Source organism: Telmatherina bonti (genome assembly GCF_933228915.1).
Source record: "Telmatherina bonti genome assembly, chromosome: 13".
Taxonomy (NCBI): domain Eukaryota; kingdom Metazoa; phylum Chordata; class Actinopteri; order Atheriniformes; family Telmatherinidae; genus Telmatherina; species Telmatherina bonti.
In genome coordinates, this window is record NC_136611.1 from 9,238,369 (window position 1) to 9,249,950 (window position 11,582).

Below are 11,582 nucleotides of genomic sequence, written 5' to 3' on the forward strand. Positions count from 1 at the left end.
ATATATATATATACACATATATATATACACACATATATATATACACATATATATATACACATACATATATATATATATATATATATATATATATATATATATATATATATATATATATATATATGTACAACTATACATACATACATTCATTCATACATACATATATGCTTTCTCACACACACACACACACACGTTATTGACCAAAAAGTTCGAGTGCTGTTCCTAATGCAAACATTCTTAATTGCAGACACAGAGGGGTCATCTGCCACTATGACTTTTCTGAGCATGCACTGTCACAGGAGCACATCCTCCCCATCTGCAGGTCTAACTACACCGAGTCGTACGGCTACAACTACAACATCAGTCTGGCGGTGCCCTACGACAGGCTGTCTGGTTCCAATCCATCTCACTGACATGAGAGACTCTGTGTAGCTGAATGGACAGTAGAAACATTCATCAGTTTGATTCTCCAAACTGCAGCCTTTTAGATTATCTTTTTTTTTTTTACATCATGCTTGTTGAATCAGGACATCTGGAAATGAAGTATTTAGATGCATGTGGGAATCAGCTGCCCAGATATTACAATGTTATCCTTTAAACTTTAACTGTAAATTCATTTTAATTATATTTTAATCCCTGCAGCTTCACCACACTACTGAGACAAAGACTTGTACAAAAAGAAAAAAAAAAGTTTTATCATGATTTTCTGCATTTATTTTGTCACCGTTTCCATTTTTGACTCCCTCAAAGGTCAAGCAAAAAAATTGACAAGTAGTTAAAGATAGTTGCTTTCCTGGTTGGTTTTTCAGAGTCTCAGGGGGATGCATAAATGAAATATCTGCCTATTTTGGCACAGCAGAGGAATGTGCCTGCAGTCACAGGACGTTACCCACAGCAGATGACCATGAATGCCAGGGGAGTCACTGAATACAGCTGACTTCATCTAACATGTGGACCTTTTGTTTAAGTCACACAGATTTCTTCACATTACATGCAAGTTATTAAAAGCTGTTAGAAATATAAGGAGGATAACAAACGTTAATTTAAAGATAATCTTTATAATGTTCTGAAAATGCAGTTAAGAAACAGTACAAAAGCAGGTTTAGCACCACCATTTGGTCAAACTATTAACTGCACCAGCACCTTATATTTTATAAATTAGTATAAAATCAATTCTTTCTATTAAAGTATGTTAAGGTTTATGAAAAATATTTGGTTTTAACATCTTAAAAAACAAAAAATGTTGCATTTAAAACAGAAGTAAAAACTATTCCTTAGAATTAAAAAAAAAAAAACGCGTAATATCCCTTTAAGTGGTGGTTTTCCCACAACGCATTGTTATAGTGTCCACGTCCAGAAAGCGAATGTGCATCCTGGACTCCATTTCAAGGCCTTTTAAAATCTGTGGATGGACAAAAAAGCTTTCAAGAAATATATTTATTTTCCATTTCTAAAGAGGTTGGGAGTCAGAAAGATGCAAACCTGTTCAAAATGCTCAAACGTAATTCCCTCGTAGAAGTCATCTGGGGCCTGGAGTGATGAAGAGGAACACACGTGTGTTACTGTGCTGGAAACAGTGGGAATGTTTTCAACCTGTCGGTTTGGGTGAGTTTTGTTACCATGTGCGGCACGTTTGTGCTCGCCACCTCCAACATGGCAGCATCTGCTATGGCCCTGGCCGCCTCCTGCCCGATGGCCCCAGATTTGGACAGGAGCTCCTCTACTACCTTGGATTACAGTAGAATATTATAAGAGTTTAATCCCTCACTGGTTTTATTAGAAGAATACAAAATAGCAGCAAGTGGTTAAGTAAATAAGAATTAAATATAAAGTAAGATTTGCTTGTGATAATCAGATGACGAGTCATATGAGGAGAGTAGATAACTGTTCTGCTGGACTCCTACTTTATTTCTCTGTTACATTATAATGATCATTCTTAACAAGTCAAAACTAAAAGCAGAATTACAGGCCATTATTCCCAGCTACAATATGATACAGTAAATACTTACATTGAGATATATGTACACACACGCATGCACACACCAGCCAGTTCAGCCACTGCTGTTTAGTTACTAGTTTACACATATCTAATCAGCCAATCATGAGATTGCAACTCAATGCATGTAGGCATGTAGACGTGGTCAAGTCGACCTGCTGCATTTTAAACATAGCCTCAGAATGGAGGTCAAAATGGGATTTATGTTACTTTAAATGTGGCTTGGTTGTTGGTGCTAGACATGCTGGTCTACTGGGAGGTGTTTACACACACAACCATGTCTTGGGTTTGGTTAAAAAAAAAAAAAAAGGGAAAATATCCAGTCAGATGGATAGAAAGGCAGTAACTCCAATAACCACTGTCTCAAACCAGGCCATGCAGAAGACCATCCAACCATACCAAGAGTTTAACCTGATCTAAATAATCAGTCAGAAAAACATGCTAGTCTTTGCATGTGCATGTTTTGGTCTTTAAAAATAAATTAGGCCATAATGAGGTCCAACTCAGTTTTACATGAAGGTCACCTCTGGCTATTTGATGCATTAAAAGGAATTATGGAAAGTACGTCATGCATCATCAAGGGAATCTGGTTTGGTAAACTGGAAAACAGCTGACTGAAGGTCATTCTTTTCTTTTTTATTATTGTCTTCATCTCTGCTTCATCTGTGTAAAAAGGTTTTGTTTTTTGCATAAAAGATTGCGTCATTTGGAGTTTTACATTTTCTATTCTTGCAAATGAAAAATACTGACGGCTAAATAATGTAATCTTGCATTAATATTGTCTTTTTGAAACCTGTAGATAAATACATGGCGGTTTGCTAAATAGTTTATTAAAGATTAATTTCATTTCAAGTCTTTCAGAGAGACAGATTGGTGTTGCTTAAATGGGTAAAAAAAGCAGAAAAACAGGAGAGGCCATTTGTCTTACCTTTCTGTACTCCTCTAACGTAATGGTGCCGTCACTGTCTGTGTCGTGCATGTTGAACAAAACTGGAAAAAAAAACAACAGTTAAGTAGCTGGTTTGATTTTTCGGGAAATTCTCATCAGCATTTCTCAGGATCCGAACAAAGGAAGTTGTGATTAGAAGAATGTTTATCATTCTACAGACAACAAAGACGCCCATTCAAGGCGAGATCCCAACCAGGACAACTAAATGGCACTAATGTCATTTTGGTAGTAAAGCAGCTTTAAGCATGTCAGCACTTCATGACCTCTGACCTTTACAAAGATTTGGTCTGTTTGCAAATCTTCCCATTCAACAGTTCTGTGACACGGACAAGAGAAATTCTTTTTTTCTTCCTCAGGAAGTGTCCGTCGCCACTAACTGCTCTGCTAACGCCATGCTTAAAGAATCACAATGACTCTTGCCCAACAGGAGAGCCCAGTCTCAAACTGGTGCAAGTATTCTCTACAACCTGTACTCGACTCGTCAGTTATAAAACCAACTTCTCCAGTTTGCAGGAAAAACATCTTTTTAGACAAATACTTTTTGAAAATCAGACACTGAACCGGAGCAGAAGGACGACACTTGTCTACAGTTATCATGTTCTCTTTGCTCCAGTTCTTTCTTTTGGGAATGTCAACAAGAAGTTAAACTGATATTATAGTAATAAACATCACTTTGATAGTTACAAGCAGGTCACTGGTTCGATCCTCGGCTGGGAGGAGGTTCAAACAGTGGCCTTTCTATGTGAAGTTTGCATGTTCTCCCACTGTATGTGTGGGTTCTCTCCAGGTACTCCAGCTTCCTCCCACCGTCTAAAGACATGCATGTTAGGTTAATCAGTTAATCTAAATTGTCCCTAGGAGTGAGTGTGGGCGTGAATGGCTGTTTGTCTCTTAGTGTTAGGCCTGCGATGGACTGGCGACCTCTCCAGGGTGTACCCCGCCTCTCGCCTGAAGGCTGCTGGGATAGGCTCCAGCTCTGCCACGACCCTTGATCAGAAAAAGCGGTTCAGATAATGAATAGTTACAACCAAAGATTCTCCAAAATCTTTCAGAAAATTGTTCATTAACCAGAAAGATATCAGATAAAAACAATACTCTAAACAGCTGATATGGATTCAGATCAAAACAGTAAACATCACTGGTTGTACCAGATTCAGTGGAAGATAATACAAACAAAAACATCACGCAGCTGATGTTTCTGTTCATTGATCTTAAAAAGCATTTGATGAATCATTCACAAGTCATTAAACTAAACTGGAAAGGCATGAGTTCAGGGGAAGGGAGTTGCACTGGGTGGAAAGCTGTTAGAGAAACAGGAGACAATCTGAAGACTGCAGAAAATGCTTTGTCATGCTTCCACATTGCCTGTGGTTTTCCCAAAGAGTTCACAGTTTCCAAAACTGTTTACGATTGATATATATTACATCTTTAAGGTATGTTGAAGCCTGTATTATTTGCCAATCACTTTTTTTTTTAAATTATCTTTTTATTTTGGGGAGAAATGAAAAAGGAAATAATAAATAAGGTCACTTTAAAATAGAAATTAATGTTTGACACGAATAAGTTATCTTTAAATCTAACCAAGACCAGAACTGTGTTACCTAGAAACTGCAAAAGGAACATAAAAATACAGATATGAGTTGATGGTAGAAAATATTTAAATAAATGACAAAATAAACATGCACATGAAAATTCGAGCAGCATTTCAGCTCAAAACTACATACATGCTGAATCGTCATTCATTCCACTGTTCACTGCTTTCACACTGTTTAGATTACTGTGCAAATGTTGGCGCCAGTACATATAAATGTCCAGTATAATCGGCCCTGTGATGGACTAGCAACCTGTCCAGGGTGTGCTCTGCCTCTTGCCCAATGATTGCTGGGAAATACTCCAGCTTCGCCACGACACTTAATTGAACAATGATTTTACTGAACAATGAATGAATGTTCAGTAAAATCACTGTCCATACTGGAAAAAAAAGGGACACAAAAATGATCATTGACACGGATATCAAAAAGATCATACAAAGCCACCTTTCTTTCATTCATTCATTTTCTTAACCGATCAGTTCAATTAAGGGTCGCAGGGAAGCTGGAGCCTATCCCAGCAGACACTGGGCAAGAGGCAGGGTACACTCTGGACAGGTCACGAGTCCATCACAGGGTCCGCTTTCCTAATTTCTCAAATATTAAAGTTTACAGATCAGGTTCACAGCAGTCCACCTACATTATGTATAAAGAAATGAGAAAGTGAGACCTACAAAACATCCTGAAAGTGTTCATTTATTTTAACAAAAAAATGTTTTAAGTTGAACTAAAAAAAAAAAAAAGGTCTATATCACATATGTGTGTATATATACCTCAACAGACATATGTATATTTTATGTATATATACCTCAACAGACATTATATGTATATTTTTATGTATATATACCTCAACAGACATATATATATTTTTATGTATATATACCTCAACAGACATTATATGTATATTTTTATGTATATATACCTCAACAGACATATGTATATTTTATGTATATATACCTCAACAGACATTATATGTATATTTTTATGTATATATACCTCAACAGACATATGTATATTTTATGTATATATACCTCAACAGACATTATATGTATATTTTTATGTATATATACCTCAACAGACATATGTATATTTTTATGTATATATACCTCAACAGACATATGTATATTTTATGTATATATACCTCGACAGACATTATATGTATATTTTTATGTATATATACCTCAACAGACATTATATGTATATTTTTATGTATATATACCTCGACAGACATTATATGTATATTTTTATGTATATATACCTCGACAGACATTATATGTATATTTTTATGTATATATATACCTCGACAGACAGACAGATAGACAGATAAAATGCTATTTTGGCTGATGATATCGTGCTTAGATTAAATAACTTCATAAGTGAATTAAAAAATTTTAACGGCTTGTTTCAAATTCCTGACAACAGATTTTGTTCTGGACACTGAAAGGTCCACTGACAGGAAGGAAATCAACATATGAAATACCTCTGAACAGATGATGAATCAGATTATCTAATGTTATAAATGAATCAGCAGCTTAAAATAACCGCCCATCATTTTTTCTACTTGTGACATTTGGGTTTGGTGTCTGTACTGCCCATGTTCCCTGCTGAGCCACGAATGGCAGTGAACTTCTCCCATGTGAGATCTGACATCCTGCGAGGAATCTGTGCTCGTTCATGTCGTTAAGCATCACCACACTCTGTGTAGTAGGATGGTGGTGTCTGAAGAAAGTATAAACCTCCCTGTTTGGAGACACATGAAGAGAAGACGCTGGCAGCAGCACATACTGATGTTACTTACAGCGGAGTTTCTCTTTCCTCAGGGCTTGCCTTTCTTCTTCTGTCGTTTTCAGAGTCGGAGGGCGGAAGTGGGACATGACCATGATGAACTGCTCAAAGCCAATCTCCTCAAAGGAGCCCACCTCATTTCCATGCTGGTTCCTGGATCATAAGCAATGCAAAAACGAACCAGCACGTGATTCATGTGTTTTTCCACAGAACTCACATGTAATCATATCTGGCTTGTTTGGATCACACAGCAACATTTTGATTTTCAAAGAACTCAAAGAGCATGTTGCAGATTAGAACCCCTCTTAAATCCATATGTGGAAAAAGATTGTGGAAACAAATGTGAAATAAAATCACACTTATAAATACACTATTTTGGGCTTTTGGAGAAGTTTCTGTAAGAATTTTACTACTGCATCTAAAACTGCAAGACAGGAAGTTATGTGGAAAAAGAGACTAAAAAAGCACCGCTGCTTTGAAGGGAATGTCATGCTGTTACTGTGCTTCATGCAAATGGGTGCTTTTCATGGCAGGGGTGCTTTTTTCGGCACATCGTCTCCTTTTTTCCACATCACTTCCTGTCTTGCAGTTTTAGCTGCAGTAGTAAAATTCTAATAAAAATTACTCCAAAAGCCCAAAATTGTGTATTTATAAAAGTGTTTTTATACATCAATTCCTACAGTAATATATTTATATTGAGGGGGGATCTAACCTGCAACATGCACCAAAATACACCTGATGTCATATTATTGCTGATGTACAGTTGTGCTCATATGAATTCATCCCCTTTCATTAAAGAAAAGACTGAATTTACAACAGTCACTCTAAAGATTTGCAAAAATATAATTTAGTAATATAAGACACAGTTTTTTATTTAATTGAGTTGAAGAAAGAAAACAAACAAACAGACAAACAAATTGGTCCTGGACAAATTAGAGCACTTTTCTGTTGAACGGTGGGACAAAATACCTGTCAACAGGTGCAGAAGTCTGACTGAGAGGAACAGAAAACACCTGACTGGAGCGGAGGAAACATTAAAGGATTGTTCAACTAAATATTAGTTTATGAGTGATGTAATATGTAATAAATCATCTTATTTTTTCTTTTTTAAAAAAAAAAAAATTTCTATTGAACCAGAATTAGAAAATAATGTAATGATTTTCATAAAATTTTTAATTATTACTTTAGTCAATTTCAGCTTATTTTACAGGCAGCTGTTTTTTTCCTTCTTTAATGAAAGGGTATGAATAAATATGAACACAACTGTAGCATCCTCAAGTTGATGGGGAAATTATTTTCACATTACAAATTGAACTGGATGAATAGACAATATTTTTTCCTCTTTGTTAAGTTTTTTGTCTTTAACCCATTTTCCCCACAAATAGAAGTACAAGCACTGACTTCGTGCACGCGCTCAGCGGTTCTCTAAAAGGAAGAGAAGCCCCTTTGTGTCTTTGATAAATTCCATCAGCAGGGAGTTAGCTTAGTTCAGCCACTGGAGCTGAAAGCCTGGCGTGTCAAACGTCACACACATCCAAATTTAAACTCATTTAAAGGTCTGACTTACTCTTGCATTTTTAATCTCTTGTGGCCACTTAAGTTTAGCCAAGAATTCACTTCCTCCAATTCCCAAATCTGCATTAAGATTATCAAATTCCACAATTCAGAACAGATTTTAGAGCTGTGATGCTCAAAATACAAGTAATTTCCCCTCATTACAGATATTACAGCAGCACCTCCTGGTAACACTCTGGTTTTAGCGCCTGTCTCTTTTAGATCCTCCACCAGAGAAGCACAATCTGCTGTGATTGGTCCTAAATGGAATGCGAGACAACCTTGCCTTCTTTGCTTGAGAAGCACTTCACTTTTCCCAGGGTGAAATCAAATCTTTCACCTAAAATATCATCCAAATTTGACATTTCTGGAAAAAATCAAGTTAAAAAAGTTGCGCAAAAATATTCAAGCTGCCCTTGTTTCCTTGACTATCATCAACAAGGAGTTGCAGCCTGCCACACTTTAGTATAACAGCTTTAATACTTAGTATAATGCTTCATACGTAAATTTGACTACCGTAAGTTTAGTGATCAAACGGTTAAAGGCCAACTAGCAGCTGATGAGGTAACCAGAGGGATGAAGGCCAAGTTCTGGACATTTATTTCAGAATCCTCATCACAACAGGTATCTTAATATTAGGTGACATGATACTCAGCAGTAAGTTGAAGATAAAAAGTATGGCATAATCCACTTGTACCCACCTTTTATTGAAAAATGCTTCAACAATTTGCTTCTTGATGGGGTTGTTAGCGAGGGCTGGAATGCTGTCCAGGTTTTCTCTGCTGCAAGATAACAAGGCAAAGTTCAGCACAACATGAAAAATCTTGGGATTACTGAGTATCAGCTCATTTTTACACACATAAATACCACTCATTTTCATATAGTACAGGAACTAGGATGTTTGTGTGTTAGCTGTAGGAGGAAATACTCAACTTTTTTTCCATTTCCTTCTAAAGAGAAGTTATGCATGATTTATCACTACTGCAATTTTGTTTGTTTATTCATGAATGAGTGTGTGAACAGAAGTTTCTGTGTGTCAGATGCATCAACAGATATATGCCTCTTAAGTCTACATTTGCACATTTTCAGTGTGTCTCCACATTACTTGTTTGTGTCTTTATTACAGGATATATTCACAACTAATATTTAAAAATCTTTTGTACTATGTTTTAGCAGCAGCTGGATATATTTATCTATTGAAAACCCATCCATTAAAATCATTTACTCCATCTTTCAAATTGTTTTATATATCAGAACATTATATAGAAAAAAAGTAATCAGAGCTTTACTAGGTCTTAAAATGAGGTTACAATTCCCTGATTTAAAAAAAAAAAACAACAAAAAAACTCACTTTTGAATACTTTGATATATACAGAGGAGTTCAGTGTTGAAACAATAAACAGCACACAAGCACAAATCATCACCCTTCCACCACCGTGCATAACAGGCAGAATCAAGCATTGGTGCTGATATGTTGCTCTGCTTCATGTCCAAGCATCTTACACTCTGACCTCATCTGTTAAAGAACAATGCTCCAGAAGTCTTACAGTTTGTTCAAGTGGAAGATGGAAACCTAAGCTGTCCTCTCATATTCGTCCCGTCCGAGCAGCAGTTGTGTAAAAAAAAAACAAAAAACAAAAAAAACATTTTTTTTCCCCAAAAATGAACTGTACCATTTAGCAAGCTAACTGGATCCTGTGGAGTCCAAGATGTAGCGCTTCACTTATCTTTCTTGCAGTTTCTCTGAGCATTGCAAGGTCTGACCTTGGGACTAAATGTGCTGTAACATCCAGTTCTCTCACAGAATTGCTGATATTTTTCTTCCTTGACACTATGTTAAACCAAAATGCTCAGCAAATGTTACCAAACTTCAGCTTTTAAAGGTGTATCACTTATCAGCTGATAACAACAGAACCTGTTTACCAGCTTCCATTTTAATTTCTATAGAAAAGGTAGAAAGTTTATTTACTTTTTCACACACTGTTCCTGCATTTTGGCCCTTTTTTGTTATGTTATGTTATTTTAAGATTTGGTAAGTAAGGATGATTTTTCTGGTTAAGATTTATGTCCTAATATTTACAACAAGACCGAAGAGAAAATGCTCTTTTTCACAAGGCTACATAAGCTGAACAAGAGTTTTTGCAACACAGAACAACTAAACAAGCAGATTACCTTATTGTCTCTTCATTTCCACTCAACTGCTGAAACCTTTTATGTAGGTTTTTGATCTGCTCCACTGAAACTTTAGAGGAAAAGAAAAGCAAGAAGTCATTCAGAAGTCAGTGAGGAATCCATCTTTCAGCCATGTATCTGGTGCAGAGTATGCACATAAAACCACAATAAACAGATCATTAGTTGTGCTAAAACAAAACTATCTTGTTCCACCTTTTTATAGCACTGTCGCAATTACACAGTGACTTATTTAACAGATTTATCATGTGCAGCACTGCTATCAGTCTAATGGTAAAGCAAACATAGAGTACACCTGAAAAATGACCCATTTTAAATGGTCATTTGAATCTTTAACTCACTTCAGTGTGGACTGAAAGCTTTGTAGAAGCTTCTGCCTGATCTACAGATATATAGATATTTTTAGTTTTTTCAGTGTACACCAGTGTTTATTTGCAGCTTTCTAATTTCACTCAGGAGCAGCTGAGTAGATGTTTGGAGAAACACTGCAGGGAGCTGGGTTTGGTGTTTTCAGACAAACTGTGGCCCCACGCAGAAACAAATTTGCTGGTCAGGGTGAAAAGACAAGCAAGGTGAAGTCACAATAACCTTTATTACATGGACCACTTGAATTTACCACTTACAGAAAACAGTGGTGCAATGTGTGCACACCTGTTATCAGGTGCATCTCCAACTAAATCCAAAGAGACATCAGGTCAAATCCGCATTTTATGAGACAAAAGCAAGACAGCAGGTCAAAGTCTCACTCAGATATGAAACCTAGCCCCATTTATTCAACCTGCATGCCAGGGAAAGTAGAAATGTCAGCGGGATCCTTTTTCTAAAAATAGATTCTCTCACTTCTGCTGTTTCTTCTTTTAGTTCCGTTTCTTTATTTAAGGTTTCCATTAATCTAAAATAGTTTCTGAAGCCACACAAAGGGATTTAAATGCAAGAGTAGGGCAGCTTGTGACATCTCCGAGACAAACGAACAGAAAGAGCACATAAAAGCTCTCCTTGCGCAACTGGCAGCTTTTACGCAAAGACACGAACCGATCAACACAAACGGCAAAGACGCGACATAAATGTCGCTTTTGGGTTGCTCTTTACACCTACTTACATCCACTTTTTTCCACCAGGTCCTGGTATTTGTGCTCGGAGTGCGTCTGTGAAGCTCCCATACCTGCTGCCTCTGCTGATACACTGGTGCGTCAAGGCGCGTAATCTGGCTGGACTGGCCGAACTTTCCTGCGCCTACGCCGCTTTATCTGGCTCCCATTTGCAGGTCAGAGCCAATGAAGTCTGCTGCTGGAGACATCTGGCGTCCTCAAGGTCCTAAATTCACATGGCTTGTGGGTGAATTACTGCTGCCGTCACGTTTTCTGGGTGTTCTGAAATAAACTCTGCTTTGCATTCTGCATTAATGATGAAACAACCGATCAGACTGCTGTCAGTGAGTGAAGTAAAGTAAGTCAGAAGCCAAGTTTTAAAACTTGAAATACTTTATTTTTTGTTTCCCCCAAGCTCAGTCACTTTTCTT

General features: G+C 36.9%; 2 protein-coding genes across 5 annotated transcripts in view; one reads left to right on the plus strand and one right to left on the minus strand.

Moving 5' to 3' along the window:
- The window catches only part of fbxw8 (F-box and WD repeat domain containing 8), a 21,313-nt gene extending 20,733 nt beyond the window's left edge, over window positions 1–580 (plus strand). Inside the window, exon 11 of the mRNA XM_079251820.1 lies at window positions 248–580. Coding sequence (XP_079107946.1) covers window positions 248–413 — 166 coding nt within the window. The 3' untranslated portion in view covers window positions 414–580. The remainder of the gene's footprint in view (window positions 1–247) is intronic.
- Window positions 1–11,286, minus strand: part of tesca (tescalcin a) — a 16,726-nt gene extending 5,440 nt beyond the window's left edge. For 3 of the 4 annotated variants that reach the window (XM_079251824.1, XM_079251823.1, XM_079251821.1), the window contains exons 1-7: window positions 11,163–11,286; window positions 10,046–10,115; window positions 8,575–8,655; window positions 6,333–6,472; window positions 2,925–2,986; window positions 1,620–1,727; window positions 1,483–1,530 (exon numbers count right to left, since the gene is read on the minus strand). In XM_079251824.1, coding sequence (XP_079107950.1) covers window positions 1,483–1,530; window positions 1,620–1,727; window positions 2,925–2,986; window positions 6,333–6,472; window positions 8,575–8,655; window positions 10,046–10,115; window positions 11,163–11,223 — 570 coding nt within the window. In that variant the 5' untranslated portion in view covers window positions 11,224–11,286. Of the gene's footprint in view, window positions 1–704; window positions 1,403–1,482; window positions 1,531–1,619; window positions 1,728–2,924; window positions 2,987–6,332; window positions 6,473–8,574; window positions 8,656–10,045; window positions 10,116–11,162 lie in introns of those variants that run through there. The other variant, XM_079251822.1, reaches the window with a different exon arrangement.
- Window positions 11,287–11,582: the final 296 nt, after the last annotated feature.